General features: G+C 37.0%; 1 protein-coding gene across 2 annotated transcripts in view; it reads left to right on the top strand.

Moving 5' to 3' along the window:
• Positions 1 to 19603, top strand: part of azi2 (5-azacytidine induced 2) — a 63316-nt gene that overhangs the window by 7095 nt on the left and 36618 nt on the right. For both annotated transcript variants that reach the window (XM_084307453.1, XM_084307452.1), the window contains exons 2-3: positions 4325 to 4578; positions 9621 to 9737. In XM_084307453.1, coding sequence (XP_084163579.1) covers positions 4360 to 4578; positions 9621 to 9737 — 336 coding nt within the window. In that variant the 5' untranslated portion in view covers positions 4325 to 4359. The remainder of the gene's footprint in view (positions 1 to 4324; positions 4579 to 9620; positions 9738 to 19603) is intronic.

Here is a 19603-nt window from a genome sequence, read left to right as displayed (position 1 = left end):
TGTGTGTCCCCTTCCCAACCCCCCCCCCCCCCCCCACCTCCAATGTACAGCCCTCACCCAACCCACCCAACCCCACCCCACCCAACCAACCTCCTCCAATGTACAGTTTCTATGCCAAATGTATATACACTCCTTTTCTGGACACTTTTGTATCACAAACAGTACTGTATTTGCAAATCTGATATGTCATAAATGTATAGATGTAGCAGTACTGTCTATCTGTATGTCATGTATGTCATATATGTTATGATGAATTGAAAATGGGGGACCCTGGTGTAAACAAGACGAAAGTCTTTCTCTGGTCTGCATCCCCTTAACAATTGTATGTATTGAGCTGTACTGTACTGTACCCATTCTGCAATCTGTTAATAAACTTTTCAATCAATCAATCAAACTTACTACCACAGGGCATAACAAAAAATATTGTTTGTTTCCTGTTGGTTGTCAGTTAAGGCCATGGGTAGGTAGGGAATTTATTTAATTAAAATTTTTATTTTATTCTTTCCCACGGCGACTATGGATAGGGAATTTCTTTATTTAATTAAAATGTTCACAACAACATGGATTTATGTACTCTGCCAGCATGTTTAATATCCATAATACTAAAGGTTTGACTAAGATTTCTATGAAACTTTATTAAAAAAATATAAGGATTTTTTAAATTAATTAAAAAATTTTTAACTCATAAAATATATTGCGTCGCACCTAAATCAGCATAGTCGTAGTACCCTTGAATGAGTGCTCCTGTTAGTCTTCAAGGTATTCTTGTTTACCAGTGAGGATATCTGGTACAAGAATCGAGTTTGTTGGTTGACTTTTTTTTATTACATTGGTTGCCATTTTGTCACAGGATGGAACCCAGGTAGGTAATTTCATCTTTCCTTGTGACAATATTGTCACCCACTTTAACAGAGAAGCCGTTGGCCTTGCTGAGTTTGTTATTTTATCCAAGAGAGAGAGAGGGAACTCGCACACGAATTAGGCCCTACCTAATTCTAATACCTAATAAACTACCTAATATATGAAATGCAGAGATGCCTTGTCATTTCAGTACAGATTTTTTATACCCCAAAATTGATAAAGGGTTAAGGTTAATTGAACCGAGGTCTGCTATTATGGATCATGTGCCTAGACTGTATATACAGGGCAGGCAGACGTTAAATAAATGATTGGTCCAAGTGGGAAGACAATATGTTGGTTATTGTTATCCTATACCTTTAAAATGGATATGGTGATCCTTATTATTTTTTTTCTCAATATACTCATGAACTGGTTTTCAAGCAGCTCTTGCCCAATTGTATCTAGTTGTAAGACTGATTCTGAATATTATTACATTTATAGAAATTACTAAATTAGATTATGTTTTGCCAACAAGTTGATAATGAAACCTTTTGGTGAAACGCGTATTATGACTTGTTTAGGACTCGAAACTTAAAGTTTAGGACTTGGGACTCGACTTGGGACTTGTCAGTCTTGACTTGGGACTCGACTTGGGACTTGCCTGTCTTGACTTGGGACTTGACTCGGGACTTGAGTACCAAGACTTGCGACTGACTTGAGACTTGCAAAACAATGACTTGGTCCCACCTCTGCTTACTGCAATAGTGTCTTTATACCTGTATTGTATCACTGTACATATTAATACTACCAGTATGACTTACTAACTCTGTGTACATACATCTGATTAGCACTATTATTACTCATTTATATATTTTATACCCAGTTTAATCACCTGTTGTACTGTACATTGTATATTACTATTGCACTTTACTGTTACATTTGCACTCTGGTTGGATGCCAAACATCTTTTCGTAGGCCTACTGTAAATATAGGCCTACACTTGAATCTAATGTGATATTAATCATGTCTTTGTTTTGGAGCGTTAACACAACATAAAAGCTGACCTCGTTCTCTGTGGATCTTGTGACATCAGCCAGTATTTAGTTACTTGGCTGAAATCAGCTGCTTGTTCCAGATGTGCTGTTAGGTTTTGTTTTGACGCTGGTCATGCAGCCGTTACCGGGCACTTTCGATTTAGCGACAGCAACGTTACCTCGCGTTTAAACCTCTTCTCTGCTAAATTGTAATATATGTCGGGTTTTCTGGATTGATTTATATAATTTTTTTTTACTAAATATATGATTTTAAGTATTGGGTGAGTTCACAGAGCGCGACAAATTATAATCCGCCCAACTAATTACAGTGTGTTCTATGGATGTTTATGTATTGTTTGGCACCGTTCCTCTAACACAGCAGCCTAAACAATTGGTTTATTGCTGTATTTGTTGGCAGCATTATTCTTGTTATTTTAGATTTAGACTAAATTATTTGGAATGAAATCCAACAGTCCTTAAAGCTTGAGATTCTCCCCCCTGTTGCATAGTTTAAAACCTTGATCTCCAACTTGTCAATCAAGTTATACATGTTTTAATTGATTGTTCCTCACTAAACAATCCTTACTTGTCTTATTGTTATGATTTGATATGCTGTGTGATTTGATATGCCTTTTTGCTTAACTCTGTACACTCAACGTGACTGTAAATGAGGGAAACCTCAGTTGCCTTTTGAGTTTAAATAAATGTTTGAAATTAAATTAGGATTTCTGTAATTGTAGCTCCCAAGACACAAGTACAGTACAACAAATATATAAATTAGTACCACTGAGTAATGGTGCTAATCAGATGTATGTACAGAGTTGTAGTATTAATGTGTACAGTCAGTGATCAGGTATAAAGACACTGGTGGTAAGTCATACTGGCCAGCAGACTAACAGTGTACAGACAGGTAAGAATAAATAAATATATATATATTAGGGCTGACCCCTATTAGTCGACTAATCGGTCGAAAGGAGCCGTAGTCGACTGCCAAGTCGAATACAAAAAAGAAAAGAAAAAGATTTTTATAAAAAAATATATATATATATATATATATATTTTTTTTTAAATCATTCTTTCCAAAAAGAAAAGAGGCCTAGAAAGCGTGGCTAATGCTAATGGCACGCATACCAGAGGCTAACTGCCTAAGAAAACAGGCACAGAGGCACTGAAAGAGGATTTCACCCATCTAAAGGCCTAACAAAATTAATAGTTGGTTTCAGGTTGCCGACCGACCCTGCCGATTTAGGTGCGACCCAATATATTTTATGAGTTTTTAAAAAATGTTTTTTTTTTTTTTTTAGAATAAAGTTTCATAGAAATCTTAGTCAAACATTTAGTATTATGGATATTAAACATGCTGGCAGTGGCAGCGTACATGCATCCATGTTGTTGTGAACATTTTAATTAAATAAAGAAATTCCCTATCCATAGTCGCCGTGGGAAAGAATAAAATAAAAAAATAAAATAAAATAAATTCCCTACCTACCCATGGCCAAACTGACAACCAACCTGAAACCAACTATTAATTTTGTTAGGCCAGATGTATCCATCAGTGGACCAATTGCATGCTTTTGCAGAGGACAAGAAGCCTTCAGTCGACTCCTTCAGACATTAAGCACCCCCCACAGCCCAAATGGAATGATAAAAAAAAAAAAATATTATACTATATATTTAAAAAAAAAAAAATTTAATGGTCGACTAATAGTTGACTAACGGCAAATTTCGTCCAATCATAGTCGACCATCCAAATCCTTAGTTGGGCACAGCCCTAATATAAATATATATATATATATATATATATATATATATATATATATATATATATATATATATATATATATATATAGTACAGTATATACAGCATTATTGTACATGCTATCATACATAGTTGTATGGGTTATATGCAGGTGTAGAATAGGTATATAGAAGGATTATGCAGATAGAATAGACTTTATTGTCATATTTGCGTACAACGAGATTAGGGACTTAATGTTTTATCTAGCTAAATAAAGGTTAAATAAATAAATAAAACTCTAATTTAAGGAGCTGGTAAAAGAAAATAAGCATAAAATCACACAAGTAGTAAAAAAGAAACATCACAATACTATACAATAATATGATACTATACACAAGTAATACAAAAGAAACAATGCCACAATACTATACAATAAGAATATACAAAAATCACTGTCGGACAGTAGTGGGTAGATAATTACACTTATGAATATTGCACTTGAAGGGTAGACTATTGCCCTTGAAGTTGGGAGGAAATAGCATTGAATGGTTATATAGTGCACAGTGTGGGAGAGGGGTGGTATTGTTGGTGCATATCAGAGTTCAAGGTGGTGATGGCTCTGGGGAAAAAACGGGTATATTCAGACGGTGTATGTTTTATCAAAGTAGTACCCTTTCAAATGATGGGTAATGTCTCTCCTTGTGTGCCCCAGGTCTGCTATCCGCTGCTGCGTAGGCCTGTGCAGGCATGGAGGCCCTGGCGGTGGACGATGACATCTGCATTCTCAAACACGAGACGGCCTACGGCGCCAGCGGCGAGAGCCCTGTGTCGGTGTGCGCCGGGGACGAGTCGGTGGCGTCGCACTTTGCCCTCGTGACGGCCTACGAGGACATCAAGAAGAGGCTGCGCGACACGGAGAGGGAGAACACGCTGCTCAGGAAGAGAGTTAAACAGCTGGAGGATAAGGTACAGGAAGAGAGCGAGGGAGAAACATAATCATAATAAACTTTATTTGTATAGCACCTTTCATACAAGAATTGTAGCTCAAAGTGCTTCACAGCAGTTAAAAAAAAAAAAAAAAAAAGACAGGCATAGAATGAGCACAACATTGGCAGATCAAGAACAATACATAAAGAACAGACATAAAATAAGTATAAAACGAGCATAAAATAGATAGCCAAATGTACAAAGTCAAGGTAAGGCGTAGAGCAATAAATCACGTTTTTCACATTATGATCTAACATCTTAGGCCTCTTTGTTTACGGTTTGATTCTATGGCCATTTTAAAATAGACGGTAATAAAAGAGTAAAATAGAATACACAGTAAAATAGTACAATACATTTCTGGCTGCTACGAAATGAAAGGAAGGACATTCCGAACACGCTAGTAACTATGGCCACTTAATCTTTTTAAAATTATTTTAAATAAGAATTTTTTATACAACAACAAACCCAACATTGACATCAACAACAATAATAATAATGACAAGACAATAAAAACAATAAATACAGCCTTAAAACTTGAGTACAAAATACAAAGAACCAAATACAAAATATAGAATATAGAGTAAAAAATAAAAACACTATAACCAACACAAAAGACACACTTCCGCCTTGTTTCCAACTGGTTAAGCTTGGCGACTCTTTCGAAGTCGCTCTCTTTCGAAGTTGGTTGAGCTTAGAGTTTGTCTTTTGAGCAGGGCGATAGACCACCAGCCCTGATTCCAAACTCTAAGCTTAACCAACTTCGGAAGAGAGCGACTTCGAAAGAGTTGCCAAGCTTAACCAGTTGGAAACAAGGCGGACAGTAATAAAATTAGCAATCAATCAATTCAATAATCCACGCTCACTTAAAACAGCGCACCTCCCAGCTGCTTCTATAGAAAGTAGGTTTAAAAAAAATTAATAAAAAAAATATTCCCTCCTATAGGGCAAAGAAAACTTCATTTTACCCTATAGGGCAAAGAAAACGTTTTGTTTTGTTTTACCTACTTTCTATAGAAGCATCTAAGAATGAAGTTCTATAGAAAGTAGGTGAAAAAAAAGTTGGATGTGTTAGTTTGTTGGATGTCTTATTTGAAAGACAGTTGGATGTGTTAGTTTGTTGGATGTCTTAGTTGAAAGACAGTTGGATGTGTTAGTTTGTTGGATGTCTTAGTTGAGAGACAGTTGGATGTGTTAGTTTGTTGGATGTCTTACTGAGAACAGTTGGATGCACTTCCGAGCTGCTTCCACATGGAGGCAACTTCTCTCTTTTTCTTTTGGGAACTACTTTTTCTGCGGATGGTTTTGTCAATAAATCTTCAATTAATGTGTGTTTATTGTATAGCAATAAGGTTGACAGAGTGGCTTATAGAAATTAGTGCAAAATATAGCCCCAGTCAGGCCACTTTTTAAGCAGGGGGTCATTTTGTTACAAATACTTCATTTCCTGCATTCTGGTGCAGGATTTTTTAAATTTGTACCCTTTAAATGCCAGTGTTTGTGATGGCATCACAAATTATTGTTAACACTTTGAATGCCAGCCATGCGTTTTGTCGTTAGTTCATGCCGACCGTTGAGTGCCGCCAACGCTATATAGCGTTTGTTTGTCGTTTTTTTTTTTATTGGCGATTTGAATTCATATTTCATCAATCGAGCCTCAGGTTAGTGTTGCAGACTCTCTCTGAGCTCAATTGGGAAGATACCGCCCCCTATCGTCTCTCCCTGTGTAACTGCACCTCATTACTTTAGAGTTTCCTCATTTTACTTTTCCGTCAAGCCAACTGAAGAATCCATTGTGATCGCCGGCCCGGAAAACGCGTGGATTATGTATTTACAGTACCCAATGCTGAATCAATAAACGCAATCGATATTTGGAATGGCGATCAGGAATTGGAATAATCTTTTTGGATAACATCTGATCTGAGGTAAGGAATTTATTTTACCAATCTTAGGATAATCAGAGCTATTTTCACCTATATATCAGCGTTTGCCCTATGCGTGTGTGTGTGTGTCTGTGTGTGCGCGATCAGGAAATGAGAGAATCGATATTTCAGCCCGCTTCTATAGCGTGCATAAGTACACATATACTATCGATAATCTAGCGTTTATTTGAAAATGATTAATAAATAGGCCGAAAAATTACAACGTTTTTGTGTGTGCCAGAATATTCCAGTAAATGCCGTTTATCATGGAATCTTTGTTTTCCTTGAAAACTAGGGCTTTTCAAAATGCTATAAAACTGAAATGAAGTGATTATAAAAAAATAAAATAAAAAATCCGTTTAGACAATGTTGACTGCAAACAAGTCATTGATAAACGACGGGCAGATTAGACACATAGCCATAATTTAAGACAGAGATTATGCGTTCACAACGCTATCATTGAAGGTGGTGGCATTTAAGGCGCACCGCATGGCTGGTAATCAAAGTGTTAAAAAACAGGCTAGTTTTTTTGTAATGTCAGATTGAAAAAAATACAATCTTTTATTCAACTTCAGCCCTGATCATAACACCACATATTCATTTTATAATTCTAACCCTTTAAATGCCAGTGTGTGTGATCATGGCATATATTTGCAATGTATCAAATGCAAAGTAGATTTTTCTGGGGGGGATTATTACAGGCTAGCATGTGTCAATGATTAGCAACAACACTGATTTTGAAGGATTTTTTGTTTTTTGTAAGGGTCCTGCCTCCACCAATCACATGCGGCTCCCTTTGTGTGTGTGTGTGAGAGCAAGAGAGAGAGGGAGATAGTTCTCCAACTTGTGTGAGTTGCAGTGATCTCCTGGTTGTTACCCATCTAGGTTATCTAACTATTGCGCTGCTGCAACTAGAAACACTGGCCTGGCCTGCTTCTAAGTTCAGTGGCCTGACTGCATAAAAAATAATATATATATATATTTTTTAATCATCTGGCGACCCCCCGGCGGCGGGTCGCGACCCCCACTTTGGGAACCCCTGCGTTACACAAGTGTGGAAACTTTCAGTTCGGTCGTCATTGAGTTTAATAATTCCCTTGGTTTAGGGCGGCTGGGTGGCGTAGCGGAGATTGCGCTCGTCACCAGTGCAAGAGACTCCGGTCTCGACTCCCCGAGTCAGCATTGCCTCCGGCTTGGGCCAGTCGTCATACTATCTCAATTGGCAGAGGTAGCGGGTGGAAAGTCGATGGGTGGGGATTGGACATTGTGGACAGCGACTCCTACAGGTCGGTTGGGTGACGCCTGTACAGCAGAGACAGGAAGTATCGGGTGCAGTGTGAGCCTCCCACGCGTTACTCCTCGCCACTGAGAGTCCGCGCTGTCTGGTGAAAAGATGCGACAGGCTGCCTCCTCGTGTACCGGAGGGGACACGTGATGCAAGGCTTCTATCCTCACTACAGCCGACCAGTGGGAGGCATAGTCTAGCAACGTTCAAGACAGGGGAGGGGAGAATTGGCAATGCGAAATTGGGATGGGAGAAAAATAGAAAATAAGGAGAAAAAGTGGATAAAAAAAAATCCCTTGGTTTATCATTTAAACAGGTTATTACCTCAGGTGTCAGAATCATCAGCAATTGGCTACATTGTTAACGTTTGATATATTTCCTCAGATAGCTTGTATATTATTCATTTTAATGTAGGCTTCAATAGAACTGCCACCAAAGTCTGGCACCAAGCAGAGCATAGAAATCTGGTGTGATGTGATGACCCTGATGAGTCAAAATGGACATAAAACAGACATAGACAGAATAAAAGCAATGCATAAAGGACAGACATAAAATGAGTATAAAATAGACAGAATAAAAGCAATGCATAAAGTGCAAACAGAATAATGGCAGTGCAATAAAAGGGCTCTCATTTACAATCAAATAGCTCTCATTTACAATAAAATAGCTCATTTATAATAAAATAGTTCTCATTTGGCCAGATCCACAAAGAATGGATTGCACGGAGCAAGTTGCACCCTTACTTACAATTCATTATGAATTGAAAATGGGGGACCCTGATGTAAACAAGACGAAAGTCTTTCACCATGCAGATTGATTGATTGAATGAACATTTTATTAACAGATTGCAGAATGGGTACAATACAGTATGGCTCAATACACACAATTGTTAAGGGGATGCAGACCAGAGAAAGACTTTCGTCTTGTTTACATTAGGGTCCCCCATTTTCAATTCATAATGAATTGTAAGTAAGGGTGCAACTTGCTCCGTGCAATCCATTCTTTGTGGATCTAGCCGTCAGTGTTCTTTCTCAGAGTGTATTAAAAGGCTATGGTGAAGAGGTACGTTTTTAGCTTACATTTGAAGATATTTAGTGATCTAGCCTCCTTTAACATTATGTAGAAGGTCCGGGGTCACCGGTAATAACGGTGTTCTTTATTATTATTCACGGACCATTTCACATCACCGCGGCAACCCCACTTCCTGCCTAAAATAAACCTAAACAGGCAAAGTATAAAGAGACTAATCTCTTCCCCTTTTCTCTCCACATCACTATTCCCTTCTGTGTTTTGCCTTATCCCCGCTATCCTCCTCTCCTCTCCTCTCCTCTCCTCTCCTCTCCTCTCCTCTCCTCTCCTCTCCTCTCATCTCCTCTCTTCTACTCTCTTCTACTCTCCTCTACTCCACTCCTCTCCATCCTTTGTTGCTCCTCTCCACCCTTCTCTGCTCCTCTCCTCTCCACCCTTCTCTGCTCCTCTCCTCACCTCTCCTCCACCTTTCTCTCCTCACCTCTCCTCTCCACCCTTCTCTGCTCCTCTACTCTCCTCCACTCCTCTCCATCCTTTGTTGCTCCTCTACACCCTTCTCTGCTCCTCTCCTCTCCACCCTTCTCTGCTCCTCCTTTCCTCACCTCTCCTCCACCCTTCTCCTCTCCTCACCTATCCTCTCCTCTCCACCCTTCTCTGCTCCTCTCCTCACCTCCTCTCCTCTCCACCCTTCTCTCCTCTCTTCGCCCCTCCTGTCATTTTCTGTTGCCTGTCTTCTTTATCATCTTTTTCTTTCTGTCTCCTCTTCTCTTTCATTCTATCTCTGGTAGCTCTTCAGACCAGAGGCCCCGCCGTCAGAGGGGCCCCAGTATGTGAACAAGGCCTTCAGTGCCTACCGGGGAATCTACATGGAGAAGGAAGACCTTCAGCTGGAGCTCAACAAGCTGGTATTTAGTTGTGTCTGTTTTAGATTACATTAGCACAAATACAGTACAACAACTAAAGAGTTTGGCATCAAACCAGAGTGAAAATGTAACCGTAAAGTACAATAGTATACAATGTACAGGAGATGAAAAGGTACAAACTGGGTATAAACTATATAAATTAGTACTACTGAGTAATAGTGCTAATCAGATCTATGTACAGAGTTGTAGTATTAATATGTACAGTGATACAGGTATAAAGACGCTATGGTAGTAAGTCATACTGGCCAGCAGTGTAACTAGTTAGAGTAGGTAAGGGATATGTACAGATATAGATATAGTAACTAGTAAGAGTAGGTAAGGGATATGTACAGATATAGATATAGTAACTAGTAAGAGTAGGTAAGGGATATGTACAGATATAGATATAGTAACTAGTAAGAGTAGGTAAGGGATATGTACAGATATAGATATAGTAACTAGTAAGAGTAGGTAAGGGATATGTACAGATATAGATATAGTAACTAGTAAGAGTAGGTAAGGGATATGTACAGATATAGTAACTAGTAAGAGTATGTAAGGGATATGTACAGATATAGTAACTAGTAAGAGTATGTAAGGGATATGTACAGATATAGATATAGTAACTAGTAAGAGTAGGTAAGGGATATGTATAGATATAGTAACTAGTAAGAGTAGGTAAGGGATATGTATAGATATAGTAACTAGTAAGAGATATGTACAGATATAGATATAGTAACTAGTAAGAGTAGGTAAGGGATATGTACAGATATATATATAGTAACTAGTAAGAGTAGGTAAGGGATATGTATAGATATAGTAACTAGTAAGAGTAGGTAAGGGATATGTATAGATATAGTAACTAGTAAGAGATATGTACATATATAGATATAGTAACTAGTAAGAGTAGGTAAGGGATATGTACAGATATAGATATAGTAACTAGTAAGAGTAGGTAAGGGATATGTACAGATATAGATATAGTAACTAGTAAGAGTAGTTAAGAGATATGTATAGATATAGTAACTAGTAAGAGTAGGCATGGGATATGTACAGATATAGATATAGTAACTAGTAATGGTAGGTAAGGGATATGTACTAGGGATGTCCGATATTATCGGCCGATATCTGCAGTAAAATGTGATATCGGAAAATATCGGTATCGGTAAAAAAACAATAACAATTTTTTTTTTTTTTTTTTTTTTATAAACATTTATTTAACCTTTATTTACCCAGGCAAGCAAGTAAGAACCAATTCTTATTTTATTTTATTGTCAAAAGTATGCATGTTGGTTTAATTCAACAACAAGAGATCATTTTTACTTTTTTAATTATCATATTTTGCACAGATAATGCTTACATTTAGAAAGCCTTTTGAATGCATCCAGTGAAATTATTAGTTACCTGAAATTATTCCGTTTTTTTGGGGGGAAACCCTGCATGTATCGGTATCGGTTGATATCGGTATCGGAAATTAAGAGTTGGACAATATCGGAATATCGGTATCGGTAAAAAAGCCAATATCGAGCATCCCTAATATGTACAGATATAGTAACTAGTAAGAGTGGGTAAGGGATATGTACAGATATAGATATAGTAACTAGTAAGAGTAGGTAAGGGATACGTTCACATATAGATATAGTAACTAGTAAGAGTAGGTAAGAGATATGTACAGATATATATATAGTAACTAGTAAGAGTAGGTAAGGGATATGTACAGATATATATATAGATATAGTAACTAGTAAGAGTAGGTAAGGGATATGTACAGATATATATATATATAGATATAGTAACTAGTAAGAGATATGTACAGATATATATATATATATATAGATATAGATATAGTAACTATTAAGAGTAGGTAAGTGATATGTACAGATATAGTAACTAGTAAGAGTAGGTAAGGGATATGTACAGATATAGATATAGTAACTAGTAAGAGTAGGTAAGAGATATGTATAGATATAGTAACTAGTAAGAGTAGGTAAGGGATATGTACAGATATAGATATAGTAACTAGTAAGAGTAGGTAAGGGATATGTACAGATATAGATATAGTAACTAGTAAGAGTAGGTAAGGGATATGTACAGATATAGTAACTAGTAAGAGTAGGTAAGAGATATGTACAGATATAGATATAGTAACTAGTAAGAGTAGGTATGGGATATGTACAGATATAGATATAGTAACTAGTAAGAGTAGGTAAGGGATAGGGCTGGGCGATAAAACGATAACGATAAATATCCCGATAAATTATTTCCTCGAAATAAACATGAAACGTGGTCGCAAAGTTTCGATATATCGATTTTCCAAGTTTGGCTCCGTTCAGCCTCGGCTCAGCACACTCACTAACAACAACCAACGTTACGTGATGACGTGCTTACGCACCACAGCTCAGGACTCAAGGCTGCTAGGATACTTAGCTTGCACGGCGATATTTTATATATTTATGTGCCGAGTATGTGTGTGGCGTGAATTCTGATGCCACGGTTATAGTAGTGTGGTATACGGTGGACGTCGTTGCAATGTATTGTGGCGGAACAGAGTATTTTAGGGATATTTATTTAGTACATTGTCATGGAATACATCGCTTGGAAACGATACTTAGCTTGCACGGCGCTATTTTATATATTTACGTGCCGAGTATGTATGTGGCGTGAATTCTGATGCCACGGTTATAGTAGTGTGTGGTATACGGTGGACGTCGTTGCAATGTATTGTGGCGGAACAGAGTATTTTAGGGATATTTATTTAGTACATTGTCATGGGATACACAGTACTGCTCGCTCTGGCTAACTGCTAACGTGCGCGGACTGATGACGACATCAACTCAAGTTCAAGTTCAAGTTCTTTAATAGTTGTCATACAGAAGTACAGAATACTTTCATACAAAATGCTTCTTACTGTTACGCTCCAGAGACTGTGCTAGACAAGATAGTATCAAATAACATAATAACATAATATAGCATGAATTTAGAAGAAGAAAATGAGGTCACAGTGTTCGGTATAGACATATGTACAATGTTCTGAGTTACCAAATAATATACAATACACAATACTAGGGGTGGACGGTATGGTCTAAAATTTATATCACGGTATAATTTGAAGCATAGACGGTAACGGTATATATCACGGTATCATCGTTTTTGATAATTTTTTTTTTTTTTTTTATATAATTTTTTTTTTTTTTTTATATAAAATATATATATTATATAATTAGACTTGTACTTGTATTATCTGCGAGACATCGCCACCACGCAACAAGCTCTACTGTCTGTGTGTACATTAGTAGCCTCTAGCTACGGCCAGGATTCTCCGGAGCTGCAGCTGGACCTATACTCGAGTAGCCTCGAGCTACGGCCAGGATTCACCGGCGCTGCAGCTGGGCCCTAGTATTGGTATAACGTTAAATCACATTCACAAGCCCTCAGCTCGAATACGCATCGAATCAGTGTTATAAGACATTGATATCAGGAGCTATCTGTAGCTACTGCTAGCCGGATATATAACGTTAATACAACGCCTCAGTGAATTATTTAGTTCAATGGGACATTTCGTTTTGAACGGTGAACTAAGTTGCGTTAACGTGAGCTAACGGCTAACGGAGCTATCATACACGTCTACTCTCTACTAGACTTGATGGAGCGTTTGTTGATGTCAGGAGCTATCGGTAGCTGGCCGACTAGATACCGTTCGGTTAGACAATGCCTCATCATGTATTAAACTAAAAGTGAATAGTTGACTGGGTCATTTTGTAACGGTAGCTAAGCTAACGTTAGCTCAGGGAGACGTCCCGTCCCACTACTACTAGTAGACCCGTGTTTACATGCGTGCGGGAGGGGCTGGCACGCCCACTGCGCGAAGCCTCCTAAATAACTTTTTCCAGTTCGCACATATCTATTATCTATGACTAATTCTATCTATTTTTAGGGGCAAATGCGAGTGAAATAGTCGCGCTGTGGTTACATGACGTCATTGCTATTTTAGAGCTGCACTACCGGTTACACGGTATAGGCAAAATCCATACCGTAGAGCAAATTCATACCGTTTATACCGTATACCGTTTATACCGTCCACCCCTAGGACAGTGTATAATGACAATCGTTTGCATTAAACAAATGGATTGCACCAGATTTAGCAAGAAGCTATCATTTCCATCTATAGTCCTATGTACTGTAAAACGTTTCATAGCTATTTAAGTTTATTTCGATTATAAAGGGCAGTGTATAATGACTCGTTTGCATTAAACAAATGGATGGGTGCACTAGATTTAGCAAGAAGCGATCATGTCCTAACGTTATAGCTATTTAATCACAATGAATGAATGAATGAATGAAAACTTTATTTAACAGATTGCAGAATGGTACAATACAGTACGGCTCAATACATACAATTGTTAAGGGGATGCAGACCTGAGAAAGACGTTTGTCTTGTTTCCATCAGGGTCCCCCATTTTAGTGTCGCAAGTGTTTTTGTGGCTCCAGTCCACGGAACGTTGACAGCATTAGCAAAACACCTTATCGCCGGAGGCATAAAAGTCATTAGGATACTGCTCTGCTCTGAATTGAGGGCTTATTGGGGAATTTATTAGCTTCTTGACGATGTAAACACCGAAGCAGCGAGACGCTTGGGAGACTGCCTGTGTTGTGTGTAACCCGCTCTAGCGTCCGCCTCCCCGGTCGCGTGTGCACCAAGCGTTCCACCCAAAAACGGAATTTCAGTCCAGATTAGGCCAAATTCTGCAATATTCCACGTTTTGCAGTCGATTCCATTTTTATTGGTCAATTCCGCGATTCCGTGAACGCGGATTTCATATGGCTCTACACTGCGCCTCCATCAGCAGCCGACCCCCCCCCCCCCCCCATTGCCGAGGCTTGTGAGCTGGTGTTGTTATTACCAGCATCAAACCTCGCATAGAAGGTATTGAGGTCATTTGCTAAGGAGATGTCACTGTTCAGTTTGAGGGAGGCGCCTTTGTAGTCTGTCATCGTTTTGAGCCCCTGCCACATAGCTCTAGAGTCAGCTTGTTCAAACTGGAGTTCAATTTTATCCCTGTAGCGCCGTTTGGCCTCTGACACTGTCCTCCTTACGTTGTATCGCGCCACCTTGTGGTCATTCATGTTGCCTGCCACTAGGCCGTCGTTGTATGCTTTGGTGCGCTCTCTCAGAGCTTCACGGACGGATTTGTCTACCCAGGGTTTTTGATTTGGGTAAACTTTCATTTTGGTAGTGGGACATTCACAGCAGAAAAACAAGTCTATTAATAGCCCGTCCATCGGCGCTGGGCATAAAAAGTTAATTAAACTTGACAGACATTATATCGACGATAATTATCGATATCGAGTTATATGAAAATAATTTTATAATTTTATCGCGATAACGTTTTTGGCCATATCGCCCAGCCCTAGTAAGGGATATGTACAGATATAGATATAGTAACTAGTAAGAGTAGGTAAGGGATATGTATAGATATAGTAACTAGTAAGAGTAGGTAAGGGATATGTATAGATATAGTAACTAGTAAGAGATATGTACAGATATAGATATAGTAATTAGTAAGAGTAGGTAAGGGATATGTACAGATATAGATATAGTAACTAGTAAGAGTAGGTAAGGGATATGTACAGATATAGATATAGTAACTAGTAAGAGTAGTTAAGAGATATGTATAGATATAGTAACTAGTAAGAGTAGGCATGGGATATGTACAGATATAGATATAGTAACTAGTAAGGGTAGGTAAGGGATATGTACTAGGGATGTCCGATATTATCGGCCGATATCGGCAGTAAAATGTGATATCGGAAAATATCGGTATCGGTAAAAAAACAATAACCATTTTTTTTTTTTTTTATATAAACATTTATTTAACCTTTATTTACCCAGGCAAGCAAGTAAGAACCAATTCTTATTTTATTTTATTGTCAAAAGTATGCATGTTGGTTTAATTCAACAACAAGAGATCATTTTTACTTTTTTAATGATCATATTTTGCACAGATAATGCTTACATTTAGAAAGCCTTTTGAATGCATCCAGTGAAATTATTAGTTACCTGAAATTATTCCGTTTTTTTGGGGGGAAACCCTGCATGTATCGGTATCGGTTGATATCGGTATCGGTATCGGAAATTAAGAGTTGGACAATATCGGAATATCGGTATCGGTAAAAAAGCCAATATCGAGCATCCCTAATATGTACAGATATAGATATAGTAACTAGTAAGAGTAGGTAATGGATATGTATAGATATAGTAACTAGTAAGAGATATGTACAGATATAGATATAGTAACTAGTAAGAGTAGGTAAGGGATATGTACAGATATAGATATAGTAACTAGTAAGAGTAGGTAAGGGATATGTACACGTATAGATATAGTAACTAGTAAGAGATATATATATAGATATAGTAACTAGTAAGAGTATGTAAGGGATATGTACAGATATAGATATAGTAACTAGTAAGAGTAGGTAAGGGATATGTATAGATATAGTAACTAGTAAGAGTAGGTAAGGGATATGTATAGATATAGTAACTAGTAAGAGATATGTACAGATATAGATATAGTAACTAGTAAGAGTAGGTAAGGGATATGTACAGATATATATATAGTAACTAGTAAGAGTAGGTAAGGGATATGTATAGATATAGTAACTAGTAAGAGTAGGTAAGGGATATGTATAGATATAGTAACTAGTAAGAGATATGTACATATATAGATATAGTAACTAGTAAGAGTAGGTAAGGGATATGTACAGATATAGATATAGTAACTAGTAAGAGTAGGTAAGGGATATGTACAGATATAGATATAGTAACTAGTAAGAGTAGTTAAGAGATATGTATAGATATAGTAACTAGTAAGAGTAGGCATGGGATATGTACAGATATAGATATAGTAACTAGTAATGGTAGGTAAGGGATATGTACTAGGGATGTCCGATATTATCGGCCGATATCTGCAGTAAAATGTGATATCGGAAAATATCGGTATCGGTAAAAAAACAATAACAATTTTTTTTTTTTTTTTTTTTTTTTATAAACATTTATTTAACCTTTATTTACCCAGGCAAGCAAGTAAGAACCAATTCTTATTTTATTTTATTGTCAAAAGTATGCATGTTGGTTTAATTCAACAACAAGAGATCATTTTTACTTTTTTAATTATCATATTTTGCACAGATAATGCTTACATTTAGAAAGCCTTTTGAATGCATCCAGTGAAATTATTAGTTACCTGAAATTATTCCGTTTTTTTGGGGGGAAACCCTGCATGTATCGGTATCGGTTGATATCGGTATCGGAAATTAAGAGTTGGACAATATCGGAATATCGGTATCGGTAAAAAAGCCAATATCGAGCATCCCTAATATGTACAGATATAGTAACTAGTAAGAGTGGGTAAGGGATATGTACAGATATAGATATAGTAACTAGTAAGAGTAGGTAAGGGATACGTTCACATATAGATATAGTAACTAGTAAGAGTAGGTAAGAGATATGTACAGATATATATATAGTAACTAGTAAGAGTAGGTAAGGGATATGTACAGATATATATATAGATATAGTAACTAGTAAGAGTAGGTAAGGGATATGTACAGATATATATATATATAGATATAGTAACTAGTAAGAGATATGTACAGATATATATATATAGATATAGATATAGTAACTATTAAGAGTAGGTAAGTGATATGTACAGATATAGTAACTAGTAAGAGTAGGTAAGGGATATGTACAGATATAGATATAGTAACTAGTAAGAGTAGGTAAGAGATATGTATAGATATAGTAACTAGTAAGAGTAGGTAAGGGATATGTACAGATATAGATATAGTAACTAGTAAGAGTAGGTAAGGGATATGTACAGATATAGATATAGTAACTAGTAAGAGTAGGTAAGGGATATGTACAGATATAGTAACTAGTAAGAGTAGGTAAGAGATATGTACAGATATAGATATAGTAACTAGTAAGAGTAGGTATGGGATATGTACAGATATAGATATAGTAACTAGTAAGAGTAGGTAAGGGATAGGGCTGGGCGATAAAACGATAACGATAAATATCCCGATAAATTATTTCCTCGAAATAAACATGAAACGTGGTCGCAAAGTTTCGATATATCGATTTTCCAAGTTTGGCTCCGTTCAGCCTCGGCTCAGCACACTCACTAACAACAACCAACGTTACGTGATGACGTGCTTACGCACCACAGCTCAGGACTCAAGGCTGCTAGGATACTTAGCTTGCACGGCGATATTTTATATATTTATGTGCCGAGTATGTGTGTGGCGTGAATTCTGATGCCACGGTTATAGTAGTGTGGTATACGGTGGACGTCGTTGCAATGTATTGTGGCGGAACAGAGTATTTTAGGGATATTTATTTAGTACATTGTCATGGAATACATCGCTTGGAAACGATACTTAGCTTGCACGGCGCTATTTTATATATTTACGTGCCGAGTATGTATGTGGCGTGAATTCTGATGCCACGGTTATAGTAGTGTGTGCCTTACTATATCTATATCTGTACATATCCCTTACCTACTCTTACTAGTTACTATATCTATATCTGTACATATCCCTTACCTACTCTTACTAGTTACTATATCTATATCTGTACATATCTCTTACCTACTCTTACTAGTTACTATATCTATATCTGTACATATCCCTTACCTACTCTTACTAGTTACTATATCTATATATATATCTCTTACTAGTTACTATATCTATACGTGTACATATCCCTTACCTACTCTTACTAGTTACTATATCTATATCTGTACATATCCCTTACCTACTCTTACTAGTTACTATATCTATATCTGTACATATCTCTTACTAGTTACTATATCTATACATATCCATTACCTACTCTTACTAGTTACTATATCTATATCTGTACATATTAGGGATGCTCGATATTGGCTTTTTTACCGATACCGATATTCCGATATTGTCCAACTCTTAATTTCCGATACCGATACCGATATCAACCGATACCGATACATGCAGGGTTTCCCCCCAAAAAAACAGAATAATTTCAGGTAACTAATAATTTCACTGGATGCATTCAAAAGGCTTTCTAAATGTAAGCATTATCTGTGCAAAATATGATCATTAAAAAAGTAAAAATGATCTCTTGTTGTTGAATTAAACCAACATGCATACTTTTGACAATAAAATAAAATAAGAATTGGTTCTTACTTGCTTGCCTGGGTAAATAAAGGTTAAATAAATGTTTATATAAAAAAAAAAAAAAATGGTTATTGTTTTTTTACCGATACCGATATTTTCCGATATCACATTTTACTGCCGATATCGGCCGATAATATCGGACATCCCTAGTACATATCCCTTACCTACCCTTACTAGTTACTATATCTATATCTGTACATATCCCATGCCTACTCTTACTAGTTACTATATCTATACATATCTCTTAACTACTCTTACTAGTTACTATATCTATATCTGTACATATCCCTTACCTACTCTTACTAGTTACTATATCTATATCTGTACATATCCCTTACCTACTCTTACTAATTACTATATCTATATCTGTACATATCTCTTACTAGTTACTATATCTATACATATCCCTTACCTACTCTTACTAGTTACTATATCTATACATATCCCTTACCTACTCTTACTAGTTACTATATCTATATCTGTACATATCCCTTACTAGGGCTGGGCGATATGGCCAAAAACGTTATCGCGATAAAATTATAAAATTATTTTCATATAACTCGATATCGATAATTATCGTCGATATAATGTCTGTCAAGTTTAATTAACTTTTTATGCCCAGCGCCGATGGACGGGCTATTAATAGACTTGTT

This window comes from Notolepis coatsorum (genome assembly GCF_963971535.1).
Source record: "Notolepis coatsorum genome assembly, chromosome: 2".
Lineage (NCBI taxonomy): Eukaryota > Metazoa > Chordata > Actinopteri > Aulopiformes > Paralepididae > Notolepis > Notolepis coatsorum.
Note: the sequence above shows the minus strand (reverse complement) of the source record. Positions and strands in the feature narration are given on the sequence as shown.